The sequence below is a fragment of the Propithecus coquereli genome, unplaced genomic scaffold (genome assembly GCF_000956105.1).
Source record: "Propithecus coquereli isolate 6110/MARCELLA unplaced genomic scaffold, Pcoq_1.0 Scaffold7, whole genome shotgun sequence".
Taxonomy (NCBI): Eukaryota; Metazoa; Chordata; class Mammalia; order Primates; family Indriidae; genus Propithecus; species Propithecus coquereli.
Window position 1 is genome coordinate 24271869 of NW_012153062.1, and position 23151 is coordinate 24295019.

At 36.7% G+C, this 23151-nt stretch overlaps 1 protein-coding gene across 1 annotated transcript in view; it reads right to left on the reverse strand.

Annotated features, from left to right (window-relative positions):
- TNNI3K (TNNI3 interacting kinase) overlaps nt 1-23151 on the reverse strand; it is a 302666-nt gene that overhangs the window by 156242 nt on the left and 123273 nt on the right. The window contains exons 5-9 of the mRNA XM_012661060.1: nt 17960-18104; nt 17769-17873; nt 13711-13805; nt 12937-13086; nt 424-510 (exon numbers count right to left, since the gene is read on the reverse strand). Coding sequence (XP_012516514.1) covers nt 424-510; nt 12937-13086; nt 13711-13805; nt 17769-17873; nt 17960-18104 — 582 coding nt within the window. The remainder of the gene's footprint in view (nt 1-423; nt 511-12936; nt 13087-13710; nt 13806-17768; nt 17874-17959; nt 18105-23151) is intronic.

The window sequence follows — 23151 nt, forward strand, 5'->3', positions numbered from 1 at the left end:
GAAGCTGTACTGCAAGTATTTATTTAGAAAGTACATAAAAAGATTTAAAACAAAATCCAAGTTGTAGCAGACTTCAGCAGATTTAATTTGTGTCTAGATATGAGTATTCAGTAACAGATTACTGAAATGGAAAACGACTGTGCTCAGCTTACCCAGGCCTTCCTAGTCATGAACAAGCCTCATAAACGTCCAGATCAGGGAATGTTAAACTTGGAGGAACTGCAGATTGGTGAGTTAGAAAATAGCATAAATGGAAGCTTCTTTATGTTCAGCCTTACTCAGACATAAGTTTTCTTAAAATAAAGCTAATATGGCATAGGGTTGGTCCTCCCTCCTAGCCCCAGAATGGCAGTAACAGAAACACAGGTTTACCTTTAGGCACTACACTGTACAACAATGAAAACTGAATAAGAAAAGGGGTACCTCCTCCAGGCTGAGAATATTCATTACAGAGTAATTCATCCTGTGGTCTCTTATAATGCTTCAGGAGTGTGACAATGGCATCATGTCCTTTATGAAAAGACAAAAAGAACAAAGGATCTTAATTTTTGTTTGATTTAACAACATAGGACATATCTTAAGAGATAATATATTGCAATGGGAATTTAGTACTTTCATTTATTCATTGGTTCAAAATAAGTTATTAAGACTCTACTATGTGTGAGGCACACTATGTTAGGCACTATGGTGGGTACTGGGCATACAATGGGCAAGGGGACTATATGGTCCTACCCTTAACAAGCTTACAATGCAGTAGAACAAATAATTATAAGAATGATGAGAATTTCTAAATGAGGAAATATTAAGTGCTATGGTAGTATATAAGAAAGGCACAATTAAAAGGGTGAAAAGCACATACGGTACCAGGAAAGAGGCAGGTACTTGCTGTGATTGAGCACTACATTTGGTTCACAGTATAATGGGTTGCAGTATAATGCAGCACTAAAATAATTTACACAGGATTTTGGAGATATTAATAGCTGGCTTCCCACCAATATTTGTATTTCTCTTTCACAGGGTGATTTTGTTACTGGGAATGGCTGCTCACCCAGGAACAAAATTTCTCTATTCATCTTGCATCCAGTTGTAGCCTTGTGACATATTCTAGCCAAGGGAATATGAGTAACAGTGATGTCACTTCCAGGTCTTTAAGAAACAGGTGAGACTTTTACACTCTCCCCATCTGCTGGCTAGATGCAGAAGGTTCTGAGGCCCTAAGAGTTGGGAGAAAGCCGTCCACTGACCAGAAATGTCTACCCTGGACTGTTATTAATACATAAGAAATGCTATTCCATTATAATACTGCTAACATTCTGGGGTTTATTAATTGCAGTAGGGATTTATTGTGAAGGTTAAAAAATGCTAAATGCTCCTCTGGGTAAAGCAATGATTTTCAATAGAACTAAACTTTGATACTATCTTAATGCTTTCACTATAAAAATAATCTACTGAAGCTAATTTATAAAAGAGGAAAACAGTCAACCTTAAAGACTTTGCCAAGAGACTTGTAAAATACAACTGAACTCATTGTAAAAATGGCAAAATTTAGGCATTAAAAAAGCATATGCGCTTCTCCATCATGAAGGATCCATAGTTAACACAGTTTCAGCATACACCAGCTAACATACAGAATACATGCTGAGAGTTGTTTTTGCTTATTAAATCCGCCTTTCCGAAAAGAATTTGAATGAATAGTGCAAGCAAGATCATGAGATAGAAAAACTGTGATATTTACTAGCACTAAAAGCTTTTCCAATGGTAACAAAGGTGAGCTCCTTTCAAGACAAAAAAAAAAACAAAAAAAACCATTGTGATTACAATCACCAAAACTGGTAGCAAAACTTAAATCTACATAGTTAAGAACCAGTGTCCATTTTCGTATCATCTATATCTTTCTGTTCATGACTAGTGGATCTCTGATTTTCTCAACTCATAGACATAGTTAGGATGAAATAATGGGGTGCCAGTCCCATTAGCACTTTCTTTGGACTCCAGTGAAATCACAATCAGGGAAAACTCAATAGACCATAATGATATTAGACAATAGGCAAATTTCTAAGGATGCGCTTAACAGGCAAAGGGAATAGACTACGCAGAAGTCACAAGATAGGTGTGAACACGACATGTTCAGGAAAGGAAAGAAGACTAGTGTCCCAAGCAAGGATGAGTGTGGCACCAGACTTGGTTGGAGAGGTAGGTGAGTGCACATCACGTGGAGTAGTGCTTCTCAAATGTTTTATTGTGTATAAAAATCACTTGGAGTATAAGTAAAAACATATATTCCTGAGCCCTATCCCCAGAGATTCTGATTGAGAAAGTCTGTTATAAGGTCTGAGCATTGCCTTTCTACCAAAGTCCTGGCTGATGCTGAAGTAGTCTGCACTCTGAGGGAGAGCTATATAGGCTAGGATAATGAGTTCAGATTTTCGTGTAGATGAGATGGAAACCACTGGAGAATTTTAATCAGTTAAAGGATATGATTTGTTTTACTTTATAAAAAGATCCTCATCTACAGATTAGAAACGATGATACATCCTTGTAAGAATGTTGTAAAGATTAACAAAGATGAGGTATGTAACATGTCTTACAGTTCTCACACATCAATGTGCCTTTTGGATCTTCCCACTGCTTTCCTCATTTACTTTTTTGCCCCAAGAATTGTAAATAAACTCGGAAACTGCCTTTTTGGAACTTCAGATAAATTTCCTAAATACCAATGTATTCATTTTCTATTGCTGCTGTTGTTAATTACTAATACCACAAACATAGTGATGTAAAAAACTCAAATTTATTATCTTGTTCTGGAAGTCAAAAATCCAACATAGCTTTCTCTGGGCTAAAATAAGCTGGGCTGCATTCCTTTCCAGAGGCCCTAGGGGAGAATGGGTTTCCTTGTCTTTTGCAACTTTTAGAGGCCACCCACATTCCTTGGCTTGTAGCTGCTTTCCTACAGCTTCAAAGCCAGCAATGATTGTCTGAGTCCTCACATCATATCATGCAGACCTCCACTTCTGCCTTCCATATTTAAGGACCTCTGTCATTACAATGGGCCCACTGGGATAATCCATGATAATCTCCTTTCTTGAAGTCAGCTAATTAGCAATCTTAATTTTCCTTTGCCATGTAAGGCAGCCTATTCACTGTGAATAGGAACTGAACATCTCTGAGGGGCATTACTCTGCCTACTGCACCCAGCTGAATGAAGATGTCAGTGTGCCTTGCTTGCATGTTGGTGCTGCCTTCTGTTGCCCGCATCTCCCCTTCTCCCTCTGGCAGCTATTTTAATCTCAGGATAAAAATGCCTTTGGAATTAAAATACCTCTTATTTTGTCTTTTGCTGGATTCACAGATTCTCAGGTTTTGTCTTTCCCCCTCCACACTGTCTGACCCCACTTTAATAGGGGACTCGTAGTGCTTTCGGAATTTTTTTTTTTTTTTTAAATGTGGTCTTAATTGTTGGGAACAAAAAAAAAATCAACAACAGAAACTTTTTTGTAATTTCTGTTTTTCATAGGAGAGACTCCTTTGAGGAAAGAAAACAACCCAAATTCCTAGCATTTACCCAAGCCCAACAAAGCTTAATTCACAGAGCCCACCTTCCAGTCTATCTCAGACCCTCTGTTGAGTTGACATTGGCTGACAGACAAGAGGGCCTCATGCTTTCCCCAGTGAAGCAGAAAGCTGCATCCTGAATCCTGAACGCCTGTGTGAGTCAGTGATCACACCCTTGATGTTACCTTTCGTTTCAACAGCTCTCTTGGCTCCACTTGCTCTGAGCAGTTTTCGTTTCCTGCCAGCACAGTGGCACGATTTGCTGGCATTTTCTTTGGGATGCTTTTCATCAACAGCCTAATGAGTGCCTGGGTTCTGGCTGATGATAAGCATGAGTCTGCCAGGGAAATGCCAAGAGGCCCCCTCAGCTCTGGAAGGCATCTCTGCCTGATTTCCCACCTCCTGCTAAATGTGGGCTAAGGCACCCACGTATGGGAAATTCTCCACTACTAGAACTGCTCTGACAAGCCACTAAAGTGTATGCAAAGAAACCTGAAAACCCCCTAAGGCCCAACTTCCAGACACTGGGCCACAAGGAGTTAAGCAGAAAAATACCTTAATGGAACTCACTAAATGGACTTGTGAAGCCAAATTCCTGATAACGGATACACCCAGATAACCCAGACACACTAATGGAACACATCCAGAGATAATCAAATTTCCACTAATTAAATAAAATGTTTTCCTATATCTAAGAATTTACTATCTACATCTAAGTACTTTATCAAAACAGGAGGTTGCTTTGTTATTAGCCTAATGCAGTTATAATAATGATTTGCACTTTCAGGGTATTATTCACTGGAGCACCTGACCATTTTGGGAAATGTGATTTTCCTGCCAGCTTGAAATCTTTCCTTTACTGCTCCCCATTCTTCTAGTCCTGTATATAAACTCCAAATTCCACCCTTTCCCTTTAATTTGTCTATTTGTTCTCCTTTACTCCTTACATTTGATTTGATTCCCCCCCACCCCGCAAAACTCTTTGCTTTCAACCTTCTGAATAGTTATTTATTTTAAAACAGATCTTTGTTTAAGATGACAAGTCACCCAAAAGGCTGTTACAAGGACAGTTTAATATTTGCATTACGGTCATGTACCAAACAGAGGCTTCATCGTTATTTAAGAAGAAGTATAATTTTTTAATTTTCCTATAAGGTTCTCCTTCCACCCCCTACCAGTTCAACTTAGAAACAATGAATGCTGATATTAATCCCTGGCTATGAGAATTATTTTAAAAACTAGAGCTGGAGATTAATGGTAAGTAACACCAGTACTAAGATCTCCCTGACTTTGTGACTCTGAGGCCCTTTAGGTTCAAGGATAAGTAGAGAACATGGAGATGTGGTCTCGACTACAGAAGCCAAGGAATTCTTAATGACTTCATGTGTCCCACATGTCCAGGTCATCATAAGAGCAGCCTGGGTCTTGCTTTACACCCAATTCAAAGAATAGAACTTTCAAAGGAAAGAGATGTATATGAGACTTTGCCCAATATTTTAATGTCTCCCCTTCCCTTCATGTTAAAAACTCACTTTCCAGGAGCATTGAAAAGTGGAATCAGAGGATGCTTTTGATGGTTGCCCTTCTATGGCTCGTCTTCCTCCTGACAGTCCTTGTCCATACACTGTCAATTTAGATCAGAGGCAACAAAAATTTCTTGCTTGCTCTATCTTCTCTGGTCTTAAATCTGAAAGATGTCTTAATTTTATATCACAGTGTGGGAAGTCACATCCCTTTGACCCATTATTCTTGTCCTTTAATCACCAGGCTTAAACAAGAATGCCACCAGTCCTTCACTTGAAATAAGAATCCACAAGCACGAATGCTTTTGCCAAGAGAATATCGTATGCAAGCTAAATTATTTAGCTATCCTCCTTCTTTTTTTCTTCTCTTTCCCATTTTGCTTTCCTTTTTCCTTTCCTTTTCTTCTTCAAGTATTTATTGTGCAACTTTGAAGGGCTAGCTCCAATAACATCTTTCCATAGAGGCCTTCCATTACTACTCAGTTTTATATAGTGTCCTTGAACTTTTTCCTCACCGTTACATTTCCTTTTGATTTTATTCATAGCACTTATTCTTATCCTATATTTTCTATTTGTTTTTTTGTTTGTTTTTGTTTGTTTGTGGCCTGTCTCTTCCACCTAGAAATGTAAACTTCCTACGAGCAGGGAGATATTGTCTGTCTTATTCACTGTTTTACCTCAGTCCCTAGTACAAAATTTATCACATAGTAGGTTGGCAATAAATTTTTATTGAATGAATGAATAGTATTACGTATGTGAGATACAGTGTTGAAATAGAAATGTTCTTTATGCTTGTAATGAATGCCGTCTAGTGGAAAACAAAAAAAAAATAATTATATTCAAATTTTACTTAGCTAAACTCTAGGAAGGAAAGGTAGAGGATGTGAACATGGGTAATACTGATATCTTATAACAGTCTGGTGGAGCCAGGAAAGAGTTCCTTGAGGAACTGTCTTTTAAGCTGAGCTTGAAAAATGATGATGAGTTGATTAAACAAAAAGGAAGGAGAAAAGCATTCCAGCCAGAGGGAAAATTTTTGCAGTATCGATGCATAGAAAGAGGAGCTTTAGAGCATTCTTTAAAATGTTCTGCCCATTTATTGAATATTAAGATTGTGCAGTTAATAAGAAACCCATGATATTTATAGAAATAGCTACAGAGACAACAACAGAACAGTGATAATTAGCATTCTTGAGAACATCAACTCACCAGATATCATTTAGTGGGCCATGGAATAGAATGCTCTGTCTAAAATATCTCCCACCTCTTTCTCTATTTCATTTCAAAAAGCATGTATTGAGAATTTATTAGGAGTCATCCACTGAATTCAAGTTTTTGAAAGACAATGATTAATAGCGCAAATGCTTGTTCTCAAGAAGTTTACAATTTGGTAGGGTAGAGAGTTTGAGTATGAAGTGGTAAAAACACAGATATAGAGATGTGCATGTGATACAATAAAACATAAAGAAAGGATGTGTATGCCAGGCTGCAAGGTCAGCGAAGACTTTCTGGAAGAAAGGATCCATAAACCGAGTCTTGAAGATGAAGTGAGAATTGGAAATTTAGAGAGTGGAGTGAGGTAAAGAGGACAGAAACAATGTGGAGATGGAGAGAACTGCATAAGAAAAAGTTGTAGAAACATGGAATAATATGACATGTGTAGGGATGAATGAGAAGTTTTATATTACTATCATGTGAATAGACACTGCCTCACAGAGTTATTGTGTGGCTTTGACAAGTTAATATACGTGAAGTGTTTAGAACATGCATGGCAGAGAGTGGACACTGAATGAATGTTGATGGCCTAGTGAACATGGTGATGGTTGTGGCATGTGGGTTGCCTACATGGCGGGAGTGGCTGGACATGAGGCTGGAGAGGCAGGAAGTGCACAGGGCAGGGAAGTCTTTGTATGCTGTGATAACAAGCTGGACTTTTTCTTATAGGTGATAGTTGTGTCAGAGGAGGGTTTTAAGCTGTGGAAAAATATGTCCTTATTTGCACCTTAAATCCATCATCTCTCAGTCTACAGTTGGGAAATAGATTTAAAAAAAAAGCTGAAGAGAAAAAAAAACATTTATGTGGCTGTTAAGACGGATCAGCAGAAAGATGACAAGGATCTGAAGTTAAATAACGATAGTAATAATAAAGAAGAAAGGATGGATTCAAAATGCACTTGTAAAGTAAAGTAAAGGAGACTTTTTTATTGAGTGGATATGGGTTGGGGGAAAGTTGAAGAAGAAAAAGTAGTCAAATGTCATTCGAGATTTCTAAATTAGGTGACAAAGTGAATAGTAGTATCATTAAATGATAGAGTGAATAAGGGATACACAGTAGGAAGAACAGACTGAACAGGGCAAAAAAGATGTTAAATTCAATTTTGTACTTGTTGAGTTTTACATGTTCCTCAGATACCCAAATAAATAAATCTAGCAGTCAGTTGGTGTGGTGCTTTGAAAACATGATTAAAAAGTCTTTGACCTTCCTCTTCAACTGTGGGGGAAAACTCCACCATAGGAAAGAGGCTTGCAAATTTGTGCTACAGTTTTAAAATATTGTTTTATATATTTACATGAAACATGCATATTAGAATAATGGCTTTGAATTGCTTTCATAATATTTTGATTAGTGATTTGCAAAACTTCCTTGATTTTTCTTCAGTCATGAGATTTAAAAATTTATGGTATAACTTGAGCCATAAATAAGATATATCAATATAACAAAATAACACATGCTTTTATATATGCCAGTTTTGTCCAGTGGTGTTTGGCAGGAATATAAACCCTTCATGAGGGTTTATAGAGGATACCCATCATCTGAATATATCATGATTTCTTACTGTACACTAAAGCATGCTGTAAATTAGGAAAGACCATGGGATTTAGGAGTCACATAGATTCCACTAAATCTCCTCTCTGAATTTACCAATAACAGCTACCACCATTTTTATTGAGAATCTGTTATATGCCAGGCATTATCCTCTTATCCTTAACTCTCATCAGAATTCTGTAAAGTGGATATTAATTTCTTTATTTTAAATTTAAGAATAAAGGCTTAGAGAGGTTAAATAACTTGCTGAAATTCATTAAGTTAATAAGGATGGAATTTTGGCTTAGATCTGATTTTGCAGTGTGTTGGTTAAGAGCTTGAACTCTTCAGTAAGATAGCTCTCTATTTGGTACCAGCTCTCTACTTAACAGCTGTGCAGGTTGGGCAAGTATGACTTAATAGCTCTAAGTCTCAAACTCCTTATTTATAAAACAAAGACAATACCAATTTAAAGGGTTATTTTGATAATTAAATTATGTATATATGCATATGTGATAGGTGCTTGGTGAATGTAAGCTCTCTTCTACTAACCATTTTAACTATGCAGATTCTTGCATAGTTACTATATTTCAAAAATATTTTTGTGACATCTCCCAAAAAAAGTTCTTCCCATTCTAATGATAAGTAGAGTTATTTTACTTATTTTTTAAAGAGAGAATCTAAACATGTAGAAATGTGACCAGTATACCAAAAAAAATCACATATGGATTTTGAACTATGATCTAAATCTTTTGTTTAACTCTTCCTCAACTCCACCCACAATCCACTCTAGCACACTAAACTAGGTTTACTAAACTAAGTAACTAAACTCCAAAGAGGTAAGAATTTAATGTAGAAGAAGCCTGAGAGCTTATGATCCATTGGTGAAAATTTAACAAATAATTTAGTGAATCCACCTCTTATTACCTTTACTCCTCACCCACCCTCATCTCTTAGTTAGTTTTTACTGGCTAAAAACTGCAGAAACTCACAAACATAAGACTTCATTACTTTTAGAAAATACACTATAGTACATTTACTACAAATAATTCACACCATACTACACTTGTCAAAAGGAATGAACAAAGTATATATCATGGTACAGGAACCTCGATTTTTATTGTTTTTGCTCACTTACTCACTAATTCTCCAACTCCAGCTCCCTGTCACTGTGAATTAGAGTGCGTCTGCTGTATACAAATATTGTATTCTGGGTAATTAGATATTGGGATAGGAGCCTCTGTAAATTACTTTAACTGGCATCAGTACTGAAGCAAACAAGAAGTTTTTAGTTCTGTTTCTAGTTTTGGTTATTTTCTGACCCTACACAGCCTGACATAAAGGAGTGCTTTTCTTTGTCAAAGGCAGCCTTTTCAAATCTAACTGCCAGACACACTATTGAGCTATGTGTTCAATTCTAATTGGCTGAAATCTTTTCAATTTGGCAGTTTCATCTTTAATGCAATGGATGTAAGATTATGTGCAGGTCTTTTCAATGGGTTTTCCATACTGGTGATTAGGGCAGAGGATTTGAACATAAGCAGGCTGCTGGCTATTTTTTCTGGCCAATTTAAATTGATTCATACAAGTCCTTTGTACCACAGGGAAAGGGCAGAACAAATCCAAATGAGTGAGACAGCTATCGCTACACTTTCAGATGGAATAGTAGAAAAGAAGGGGGGTGGTGAGACTTGGGGAGGAGAAACACTCTAAATACTGTAAAATTGGAGCTCTAAGCAGTCTGGCAGAAAAATTTTGAAACTTAAGGTTTCTGTGTGCAATCAGGGTCACCAGGAAAACTATTTCTAAGATTGATTTTGACCTCTTTAGGTTCAAAGGGCTATGCAAATAACAAGTATTCTGCATATCTGATCCCACCAGGAGCCATGGTGAGTAAACTCTTTTTCTGAAAGTATTCCAAAAGAGAGTAGATAACTCTTCCAGAACTCCAAAACACCCCTCAATGCTATCATAAAGCAGAAAGAAGGTCAGCTAAAATTTAGTTTGAGTCAGGTGAGAAATTTGGTCTAGAACCATTCAAACACAGGTGCTGTTGAGAGACTCCACGGTTCTCTGTTAAGAGACTAAACTAGGATGAGCTATTCGAGTTGGGCAGATATACTCCTACTCGAACAGGCAGATCCTGGTTGTGAAGCTCACTTCCAGTTTCTCTCTCTCAGGATAGGATAGGGTACATGATAAATTGTGGTGGGGCTATTCTTACATTATCTCTTCTATAAAGAGGGAGCTCCAAGTGGAGTTTTAGTGCTTCCTCAACTTCATCTCCAAATTGCTCAGGAAAACTCTTAGTATGCCATATCAATTAATTTGGTGATTCCCAGTTCCAGGGAAAAAGGGAAGCAATTCTTTATTACAGGCCACTTTCGTACTCTCTGAACATATGAAGACAATGTAACATTTCTCTAGCAAGAGAAAATACCAACAATTTCATTTTTTGTTTGATTTTCTTTGCCCCAGAACATATGCAAAACATCCATCTGTCTCCTGGGTACTAACATTCAATTTGTTAAAATTCATAGTAATAATAGAGTGCAACACTGATGCTTGGCACATTAGTTTGAACAAATAAGGCTGACAAATACAGCATATGTTGCAGAGGCCAGTGGGCAATTCCTCTAAGCTGAAAGATTTTTTTTGTCATTTGGTTGGAAATCTTGGGAGCTAACATGATGATACATTGTTTCATGAAAGTGTGGAAATCCACAAAGCATAAAGGTAAAGCCAGTTTTCAACTATCACTCTCAATCAACTAAAAACAAACAAAGCCAACCCCTGTGAAGAGATAGCTGTAGCGGCAATTTCTGAGTTGCCTTCTGGAAGACTAATACTTTGTAAATAGTCTTACTCTGAAACATATTTCTTAAGAGACACTGTCTGAAAATCATTTGAATAAATGTAATGTGTTGAGCAGCTAGAATTTAGGATGGCCTCCCCGAGACTTCAGAATTACATAAGATTTCCCAACTATATTTCTCAAATATAGAGTTACCTACATTTTTTTTTTTTTTTTTTGAGACAGAGTCTCACTGTGTTGCCCAGGCTAGAGTGCCGTGGCGTCATCCTAGCTCACAGCAACCTCAAACTCCTGGGCTCAAGCGATCCTCCTGCCTCAGCCTCCCGAGTAGCTGGGACTACAGGCATGCACCACCATGCCCGGCTATTTTTTTCTATATATTTTTAGTTGTCCAATTAATTTCTTTCTAATTTTAGTAGAGACAGGGTCTCACTCTTGCTCAGGCTGGTTTCGAACTCCTGAGCTCAAACAATCCGCCTGCCTCGGCCTCCCAGAGAGCTAGGATTACAGGCGTGAGCCACCGCGCCCGGCCCTACATTTTTTAAAATACAAAATACAGGGCTTTTATGCCAAACAGAAATGCAACAATTAAAAACATGCACTTGTGTATGTGAATGTTCATGGCACAGTATTCTTAATATCCCCTAGTTGAAAATTATACAAATGCCCATGAACAAAAGAATTAATAAGTAAATTATGATACAGTCACATAACATTATATGACAATAAGAATGAAGAATCTACAACTGTCTACAATGATATGGATGGATCTGATAAGTTGCTGGCTAATAAAAGCCAGACACAAAGAAGTACATACCATAACATTCCATTTATATAAAGTGCAGATAGAGGCAAAACTAACTATGCTATAAGAAGACAGTAATACCCTCCTTGGGGGAGTGATTTGAAGATAGTGGAAATGGGATTTCTAGGGTGCTAGTCATGTTTGGCTTCCTCATGTGGGTGCTGGGTGAGTTCAGTTTGTGAAAATTCATTGAGCTGTACATGTATAATATGTGCAAAGGTGTATGTATACAATACTCAAATAAAAAGTAAAAAAGATAGCAAGCCTACATCCAACTCATTATCTAATATTCCATGTCTCTTCACTTTTTAAAAGTAACTCCTATATCATTTTTTCACTAGTAGTCTTCAGACTTATACGTTTTTCCTTCTTCTTGTCTGTTTGCTTACTATATGCCTACAACAGCTCTCTATTTCCATTCATCAGACTCCATCTCTCCTTTCATTGATGGACTTTCATTTCCCACTTTAGGCAGAAAACTTTTTATTAATAAATGAGCTTGGTAGGCTGAGAAATCTTATAGCTTAGTAATTGCCTTTTTCAGGATGATCTTTTAGGATTCTAGCATTCAAAAAGATAACTATATTTCTTTACATACTTAAACATTTTAAAAAGACAATGCAGTCATCGAAAGTTAAAATGACAAAACGTTTCTTTAAAGTCTTGTATATTTTACAGTATTCAGTTATAACTCTATAATTTCAATGACAATATACGCTGTTCCATATCACCTAAAATATCAATTATTTGTTATTTAATTCATGCCAGCCAGTCTTCTAAGCAATTTGCACATATTATCTCATTTATCTTTACACCCTTGTGAACTAGAAGTTTCTGCTATCCTTATTTTTCAGATGAGAACAGTGGAGCTCAGCAAGGTTAAATAACTTGCACAAGGTCAAAGAACATGGCTGACGTAAACCCAGGTATTCTCACACCAGAGTCTAAGCTCTCACCGCTTTGAGCTTAAGTAAGTTTATTTTTAAGCACTAATCATTGGCTCCCTCACATTTTTCTAGCACAGGTGTTGTCATCAGGGTTAGATCTGACAAATGTTCCTTTTTTCCCCTTGTTCTTAATCCCCTTTTTAAAAATTCAAAAACTCATCAAAATAGCCCTATTTAAGATATAATAACTAGCTGTAAGTCCACTGTACTATCATTACATATCAAAATTTTGTTTGTCCAGTATTTAGAAATATGACCATTCCTTTTAAAAGTACAAATATTGAGAATGCCTTCAGCTCATCTGCAGCTCAGAAGTTGCCTTCTGTAATGATGGTCTATTGGACTCTTTGATCCAAGACCCCAGAGACTCAAATAAAATCTACAGAAGAAATGAGAGTGTACAAGTCATACAAGCAAAGAAATTATTGATGCATTGATATAATCTATGCACACAGTATTACTATAGAGATGCATGATTAAAAACACACCTTTTTCATAAGCCCACATCAAACATGTCTGCTCATCTTTTTCACCACTAGACCTGCTGGGATCACAAGCTACTAGATTCATATCAGCTCCATTATCCAATAAGAACTGAACCAGGCGAATGTGACCATGGTAGCAAGCAGAGTGTAATCCTGTAATAGAAAAGAATTGAAAGAATGAAATAAGAACAAAAGAAAATTGCACCCCAATTTTCAAAATATACTTATCACCACATAATAGCATGGTTTCCAGAGATATGAAGTAATGATTGATTTCTTTGATGAAGAATTAATTTTATTATTGAGCAAAGAAGACAATACTTTAAGCAAAAGACATATTTTATTCTACTCAATCTTCTATATAAACTGACTTTTGCTCAGTACAATTTCTGATATTTCTACATCTACTGTAATCACCTAGAAAAAAAATGTTAGCATCTTTACACAAGTAAAAGAACAAAGACCCCAAGCAGGTATTTTTCTTGACCACCAAACCAAGGGTAAGGTGGTGTGGGCAGTCTGTCCTTGGAGTGGGCTATAGGTGGGTGACTGCCTGTAGATAATTTAGCATAATAATGAAATTGACCAAAAGTCAGTCTGCTTTTCATTAAATATTGTCACCAGTCACCATCAATTCTAAATGATGCCAGATGATAAAACACCTCTCCCCATTGAGGTTGACCCCTCCCAATGTCCCCTTATCCCTTGGCACACCACAATGCTTGAGCATTGATTGATAAACATCTGGAACTAGCAATGTTCTCACCACAGTCTTACCTGTGTGCCCGTCCCTTCCTTGGTGGTTGATGTTTATGACATTCTGATCAAGAAGAAATTTAACTAGGTCAATATTCTTTCCATAGGTACATGCACTGCAAAAACACAAAATAAGGAAAATAGAAGGCCCTTGTTATAGGCTAAATTGTGCCCTACCCCTGAAATTCATATGTTGAAGCCCTAACCCCCATAACTTCACAATGTGACTGTATTTAGAGATAGTGTCTTTAAAGAGATAATTAAGTTAAAATAGGATCATTAGGGCGAGCTCTAATCCAATATGACTGGTGTCCTTATAAGAAGAGGGGATTAGGGCATATGACACAGAGAGAGGGACAACCATGTGAGGACACAGCTAGGTGGCCATCTTCAAGCCAAGGGGGGACCTCAGAATAAACCAAACCTGCTGACTCCTTGATATTGGTCTTCTAACTTCCAAAACTGTGAGATGACAAATTTCTGTTGTTTAAGCCACCCAATCTGTGGTACTTTGTTTATGGCAGTCCTAGCAAACGAACACAATGCTGATTAAGCCAGGCTATTTTAGTTGCTCATGTGTATGTAGGAGTGCCAACAAGACAAAGAAGGAAGAAGGAAGGAAGGAGAGAGAAGAAGGAGGTAATAAAATCCAAGCAAGCACTGAACATCAAGTGTGAATAAAAATGTGTACATACAGTGATAAAATCCTAAAGATTCTCACATCTAGACCTTCAAGAAAGGTGATGTAAAATCTCTAGTGTTTTCTTGTCAAGTATTTCCTATGATTTCAGTTCTTTATTATAAAAAGAGGAAAGATATTGTATTGTAAGAGCTCCACGCATTTTTAGCTGTGGGACCTAAGAATGATTCTGCAGAACAATTGAATGAGGAATCCAGGAGGCTACTGGATTTTTAGTCAAATTCAGAATGCAGTCTGAAATTATTCCCTGGAAAAACCATCCACTGTCTCTCCAGAGACTTCCTTGACCAGAAATAACATCTCAAAGCTATCATTTTACTAAGGGAGCATTTGTTGTAGACTCAAAAGCCGGAGCTCTGCTATACACTAGCCAGAGGAACTTAGACAAGTTATTTGGCCTCTTTGAGTTTTAGTTTTACTATCTATAAAATAATAATAGATGATATTTTCTCTATTTGTCAAATTGTTGCTGAAATTTCAAGTGAAATAATGCTTATAGAATCATATCACAAGCTGTAGAGGACTGTTCATTATCAGCTCTTTCCAGTTATGAGAAAGTTTTTGTGGAAAAATTAACATATTCCAAGAACCAAAGAAAATGAGACTTTTATAGATAAATTTTACAACTAGATTCGATGAAGTACTTAATTGAAATTCCGATTTCTACTGTTTATTAGTAAAGCTAAGATGCCTAGAAAAAAGATTTTATATAAGATAAATCATGCCTAGCAATGACTACTGGATTTAATATTTTGACTGGTAAGTCTCATCAATTTTCTCTTTCTGTAGTTTCATAATAAATGCCTCTACTTTTGCCATCACTTGATCACAAGCAACACTCTACTTCCAAATCCCAGAGAGCTACAAGGTATGTACTGGGAGACTGGAAGGAGCTAGCACCAGGCAAAGCCCCATCTAGATCAGGCCTAAAGGAAGGGCACAGCAACTTGGCTCTAGAAGAAAGAGGAAATTTACTGGATATTATTACCATTTCCTCTTCCTGGGATGGCCTTGCCCAAGTCATTTTTCTTTAATGAAATATCATTCATTCTTCTTCCAGCTGAACAATTACTCCCTCTGTGAAGCATTCTCATGAGCCAAAGGCAGAATTCATTGCTGTCTCCTTTGGTTCCTTATCATTTCAATTTTATGGCTCTTATCACATGGTGTTATGGTAATGAAAACACCTCTGTTTACCCTGTTACCCTACACAGAGCTCCTTTAAAGACAGAAAGGATCCTGTCATCCTAATGTCCCTACCAGCACCAACACAAGGCAGTCCTTTAATAATTCTTTTCTTGAATAATCAAGTGAGTAAAAAGCTACCATCTCAGTACAATGTATTATATCACCATTAATTATTTGCATTATAGATAAGACCCGTTAACAGTACACATTTAATATTCCATTGTCTGAATTGTTCATTGTTTATTTTCAAAGCAACTACTATAGAAAATAACGAGTTTGGAATATATACATAATATATGTGTACATATATGTATGCATTTATATATACATGCACATGTGCATGTCATATTAATATATGTCTGCAAATATATACATGTGTATGTATGTATGTGTACATACATATGAAAACAATAACAGAAATGCATTGAATGCTTACTGTGCGAAGCACTGTGATTTGTACATACAAAAATTTGTATTCAGAGTGAATTCCTCATGTAAAAGGAGTTTCTTTTATAAATATGTGCTTAAAATGAATAGAACAAAAAATATTAATCTGTTATTCCTAGTAGCCACAGGCTTACACAAAATATTATAAAACAATTGAGTATATACTTTTAACTCATTTTATAAAATTTCTCATCTAGACAACTTCTGGAGGTGACAGTCACCTTCTGATTACAGTTGGTTCCAATTTTAATGCACAAAGTAGCAAAATGATTTAAAAACTAGCCCGAGGTGTCAGCCTTAACAGGCATGACCTAATGAAGAAAGAGAATATCAGTAACCAGTACATATCGGTTCTGCCAATGGCCCCTTCAGGGACAGATTCCACTGATCCATTTTGACTGAAGGTATGATCTGAAGAGTTCCTGCTTCTGTTCTGTTACCGAGTGTGTAGAAAACAGGCAAAATATTTTGCTACTAGAACATGAAGATATGTAAACAGCACAGGATTTGGAATTAGGCAGGCATTTATTTACTACATTATTTTCTAGCCATAAGTAACTTTGGCAAGTTCCTTGACTACCCTGAGTCTCAACTTTCTCATCTGTAAAAGAGAGATAATAAATCCAACTTCATAAAATGGTTATGAGGATTAAATGAGATAATGAATGCAAATCAACTGGCATTAGTCACCACTCCATAAATGATGGTTTTTCTTCACCTCCTTTTTGGCTGACCTCTTTGGTCGATAAGAAAAATTTGGAAATTCATGTGAAATTTGACAGGTTGATGCCTAATGTAGAAGCACAAGCTTAATTTTAGTTCAGTATGAAAAAGAGTCTCCTCATTTCTACTATTCACCAGTGCAATATAAACATTATATAAATAACAAATTAGTCTCAAATACATTTTTAGAGGTTGCAAAGTAGCCAAGAAATATGTAATATATAGGTAAATCATCTTATATTCAAGATTTACTAAATTTAAATGACTGATTTACATTTATAGGAAAACAGTAACTCATTAAAAATGAAGACTTTAAATTTTATAAAACATCCACCTTCCTTTTGCACATTTTAGGAAACTATGGCTCTGAGTTATTAGCAACATTTTCTTTCCTTCTTTATCTCTTTTTTTTTTATTGCAACTTTTCTAATTCCAGCTGCTCCTTCAATGTGTTTCTCTAGAGCACACTGTAAAGGGCTCTCATGGATTCCTAGAAAAGAGCTAATGCCTTCTTAGGTATCTGAGTGGCCACACTGACTAGGCTTTTACAGGCTGACAGATGGATGTCTTAGATAGGTAGACACATTTGCACACAAGGTTTAAGTGGTAAGGAAAAAGTGTCACATTTGATGCTGATGAATTCTGGTAATGAGATTCTTGTCGGAGGAGGATTATGGGCACAGCCCTTTTTGGCAGCTTTCCACAGAGTGAAGAGGAATAGAAGCAATATGCTTACAGATGTTGATATGCCTGTTGCCGTGGCAACATCCGTCCCTGTCTTTGTGGCTGCTGCCAGGAATGCAGCATCTGGCTTCAGCCCCATCTGTTGTACTGACTGCAGCATCTGCCTTCACCTTTTCTTCTGTGCATCTAGCTTGGGCTCCTTGTCCTCTGCTCTACCTCTGCTATCGGTCTCTGATTGCAACATTTGCCACTATTTGTTCTTGCTTTATGTACACAACTTCAGGTGCTGTAGGGTGTCAGCTAAGTTAGTGGCTATTGCACTTAAATATTCTTTTACCTGTGAAAAGCTGTTTCACTGAAGATGTTTTCCTTAGTCAGACTTTCTGTTCCTGATATTTGGATGATTTCCTTGGCAACTTCAAATTTGCCATTGTAGCACGCCCTAGATTTGAAGAAAATATTTTGATAATAGTAAGAGAGTACATGCAGTGTACCTGGAGGACCTATGGAACCCTATGTAATACTCACAGGTGCAAAGGGGTGTCTCCATAGATATTAACAACATGGGGCTGAACTTCCAAATCACTTTGAAGCAGGTACTTCACAATATCGTGGTGTCCAAATCGAGAACAGAAATGCAGCGGGACATGGTCTTCATTATCCTGAGCATTCACTGTCAACAGCAAGAAAAAAAAAGACATGTTCTCTGGAATCTTCTGTTTCTCAGCCTTCGTATGCGTAGTGCCATGGACATTTCTAAGTGCCTGAGAGATACCTGAAGATTGCCAATTAATGATAATAATAGGGGAAATTAAGTGCAACCAATTAAAAAAGTTATAGTTCTATTTTATTGCCTATTACCATATTAAACAGATTTTCTTCTAGCTCCTATAAATTCTATGGAATGCGTCTAATCAAGTCTACCTTGCAAAAAATGGAATAGCTCAGGAAACTAATAACCATCCAAAAGGTACTTGTGGCCTTATTTCCACGAGTATCTCCTTTCAAATTGATTTTTTTTCTCTGAAGCACATTAAAATTACAGATTCTGGTCAGAGCACCATTCTCAGAGATTTTGGTTCAGTAGGTTAGAGTGAGGCCCTGCAATCTATGTGTTTAAAATACTGTTTAGGAAGTTCTGATGTATACCCTCAGCTGAGAATTGCTATACTACAGTATGCAAAGCATGGTATAATGGAAAGGAAGAGCACTTTATCATGAGACAGACCTTATTAATTGTGTTACAGGTTATTTAAAATTCAGTTCTTCACTCAGTAGTGGACATTTGTTCTTCTCTTTGGACCACCCAGCCTTATAACCTCTTCTGACATTCAGGTAATTCCCTATACTGCAAGTACGATGAGAGGCCAAGACCACATTTTATTATAGAAGCTGAAAATGTACTTTCCAAGATCTCTTTGCAGCAAGGGCACAGAATTAATGGAGGGTGCTCATATGTTCTATTTTGGGCTTGCTATCTTGGAATAATTCTTAATAGTGACTTTTTTACTCTCAACAGTTCCCTGGTTTGGACACCAGTCTATAGACTCCTCCAATCAACACACCATACTAGACTTTGACTTCAGAATTTGATAACACAAAAAACAGTGACAATGGGGCAGTGGTGATAATAGCTCCACCCAATTTCCACTGGTAGCAATTCCAGCCACAGGTTCAGTGCCCTGTGTTGTTGGCACCGGAAGTACAAATGTTGATGTGTGTGCCTAGCAGGTGTGTCAGTGTGTCTTCAGGGAATCAGATTTGGGGCATGATTTGGGATGTTAGTCCTCACTGTGAGTCTTCCAAACCTAGCTTTCTACCCTATTCTGGGGAAGATTTTGTGTGCTAATTGATATCCTTTAGTATATCTCTTTTATGCTTAAATTAGCAAGAGCTATTTTACAATTCTTGACAGTAAGAAAACTTGACTGATACATTCTGATTTATGAAATTATCACTATGCACTAGCCACTAAACTAGTGTTGGAGGCATTAATGTATTATCAGAAACAGTGGCTATAACAACACCATTGTTGCACTGATGCTGAAAGGATTAAAGGAGATGTGGTTGCAAAGCATTTGTCTAGTATGATGCCTGTTACATATTAGACATTTTTAAAAAGTTACTCTACATTTTTGCTAATTTCCCTCTTAAAAATTTGCTAAGTCCTAAGACCAATCATCTATAAATGTGTAGAGTCCATACCTTCAAATATCTTACAGTCTAGTTGAACAATCAATAATTACAAGCCTGAAGTACTAACAACTGAAAACCAAACTGCTTAATTCTGGGTCTGACTTTAACTCATTTTTTTTTTTTTTTTTTTTTGAGACAGAGTCTCAGTCTGTTGCCCTGGCTAGAGCGAGTGCCGTGGCGTCAGCCTAGCTCACAGCAACCTCAAACTCCTGGGCTGAAGTGATCCTACTGCTGCAGCCTCCCGAGTAGCTGGGACTACAGGCATGCACCACCATGCCCGGCTAATTTTTTCTATATATTTTTAGTTGGCTGATTAATTTCTTTCTAATTTTAGTAGAGACAGGGTCTCACTCTTGCTCAGGCTGCTCTCGAACTCCTGAGCTCAAACAATCCACCCGCCTTGGCCTCCCAGAGAGCTAGGATTACAGGCGTGAGCCACCGCGCCCGGCCTTAACTCAATTTTTAAACTAAAATAATTGGATCGAGTGCTGTAAAGCGATTTATTTTTTGTATTCGATTACTTTGTCATTCTGCACAGGGAGCTTTATTCAAACTGGAAAATAGCAGACATTACCACACCCATCATTCTCACTCTCTCATACATCTGTAATAGAAATCCTTCATAGAACAAAAAGTACTGAAGGGAAGGAAAAGTTTTTTTTAAAGCTGATGAAGAATAGGAAACATATACTACTGTTACTATAATCATCATTTAACAATCAGTAAAGACTGATTTAGACCTTGTAGTTGCTATATTTGTAGACAACCATTCTCATTTTATTGTCCTGCAAGATTTTAAGCCAAAGAGAAGTTTTTAACAAAGTCGCTGAGTTTCTCCCCTCAAGGCTGTTAATGAAAAATAAATCTTTGAATCTTTTATATTAATCAGTAGCTCAGAAAGACACCTTTCACTCAGAAGAATGTCCTTAATTCTTTTGATTATCTCCCTTTTTATAAAACTTTGGCTTTGTTCACATTCTCTTCTAAGCCAGGGAAAGTCAATGCTACAAGTCGATGTTTGAGAACTGTTGGGAGTCCAGGGCATCTGGAGAGTCACATAAGAGTTCTTGAGGTTCAGAAGGGAAATCATAAAGCAGAATGCAGTGCAATCTCATTAATTTATAATTTGCCTTTGGTCATCTCTGGCCCCGCCCAACATTATTCTTCTCCAATTGAATCAATAAACTTCAGAGAAGGTTATCTACTTGGTGAATTACCTGCAGTTGCCTAGACATTACTTCTATCAAAAAAGATATAAATACCGACTGGAGGGACCAGCCAGGATACTTACAGGATCAGAAACAGAGTTTATGTATATACCTCTGTTTTTGTTTCAGTCACTGTGATCTACTTAGTTTTGTCTTGAACCAACTTGCAAAGACAAAAATAAAGTTTTTATTATTATATTTTATTTTAGGAAACTTGAATGTGTGAATGATACTCTATTTGCTCTAACTTAACATCTTATTGAGAGACTTAAAGGGAATTTCAGATGAAGAAATATATGTAAATTATTAGAAAAACGTTTAGTGCCTAGTCCTCTACTTTGAAGAGAGTAGATGTTCAGTAATGTCTTCTGAAAGAAAGATTGGATGAATGCATGGTGGGTAGATGCTCCTTCTTCCTTATTTCTGTTTATTGACCTTAAAGATAAAATAAAAATTTCTAGATTAACCAAGTAATACCAGCAGTTCCCAGAGGATCTTTAAAGTAACTTCCAAATGTGTCTTAAATAAGCTTTCAATAACAAAACCATGTAATAGCTCCAATAAGATATATTAAAAAAAAAAAAAAAAAAAACACTTCCTCTTACTGGGCATGCCCCTAGGAATTTTTTGTGGCTTTCTGTAATATCCAGTTCCATGTTATTCTGTTATTTTGAAGAACGGTAGGATTTAAGAAGCAGGTGACAAAAATTAATACATTCTGAATTTAAATTTTTCCATTTCCAACATTATCAAAATGATACATTTTGAGGACTGTATCACTATTTTTTTTCTTATGCAATCCAGCAATATTTCAACCTTTTCAATCTCATTCAATACTCTTCTCCTTTTTCATTGTCCTAAGAGATACAAAGAAGCAGACCAGAGACTTAAAACATACGTGACTGAATAGGTCAGCCTCCCAAACATGCTAAACTGAAGAGACTGCCTTTAGAACCACATTTTGGGTAATTTTGCAACCTGGATTTATTTTTATTTGTGACATTCTGTTACCATGGAAACACACTGTAAATTGTACTCCTTTTGGGGTCATTCATTTAATCGCCCCCTTACGTCCATTTACCACAGGCAGGGTCCATATCTAAAATAAACCATCTGGAGGGTTAGCAACATTTTGAAATAAGTGAACTAACTGATGAAAGTCCTGTGCAGTGTCCGTTGGCACAGCAGATCTTTGGGTTTATTTTTTGCAATTGGTTGAAGTGCAAATGGTACTTAAATATCAAGCATGTACTAGAGGGAAATAAAAATACTTAAAAATCTGACTCATGCTGTCTCTTGATTTTTTCAAATGATTGGGTAGGAGGCATGAAGTATTTGTGTGAGTCAGAAAGAAAAAATTAAAAATTATATCATGTGATGCTGGTAAGTAAGGGGAATATAGGTGTAGTACACCTTTCAGTGTCTTTTGCAGAAGAATCCTTTGATCCTGGCGACACGCTGATCATAAATGACACTCATTTTGACACTACTGAGCTTTGGAGTTGTGCAGAGGAATAAAAAGCTAAGGTTGGCATCAATAATAAAAAGAAAAAGTGATGTGGTTTCTGACCCCTTGGAAAAGCGAGGTGGTTTCAAAAACACAATTATGTGTTCAGTGGTGCACCTCTGCCTATTTTAAACTAACAGAATGAAAGAGACTGCTTAAATAAGGTCCAAGGAACAGCGTTCCTTACATCCTGACAACACGGGTTGTTTATAATAATGCTATAAAGTAGATGCATGAGTTATTGAACGCTGGCATATAGAAAACAATACAAACTATGTTTCTTAAATTTTACAAAATAAAGTGGCTCCTGTTTCCAACTTGGAAATTGGAAATTGCCCTACTTTCTTGCCACAGCTGTTTCTAAGAGCCTTTGTGTTTTCCTTATGGGTAGATGAAAACATTGATTAGCTTTATTAACTAAATATCAATCTGAATTTTGGACCAAGGAACTGGTAGTTCTAGAGATTTGACAACCATGTCCTTTTAGAAATGTGTATTGTTCCTGCTGCAAAGGCCAGCAGCTCTTATAGCTGGGCTTTTAATTAGGTCTCTTGGGGGTCAGTGGAAGGATGTTGGATATGCCTGAGAGAATTTAATGGCAAGCTATAACTCTCAGTGAATTTATGTCAAAAAATAAAGTTTTTGAAGAAACGTGGAAGAATTAAATTTTCAATACTTTTAATCAACTTTCCAAAATTCATTTTATAATTTAAAAAATTAAGGGAAATTCTATTCTATTAACTGATTCTAATGTCCTTCCATGTATCCTAAAGCTTTTTTCTAAATTGATCGTACTCAAACTCTATCTC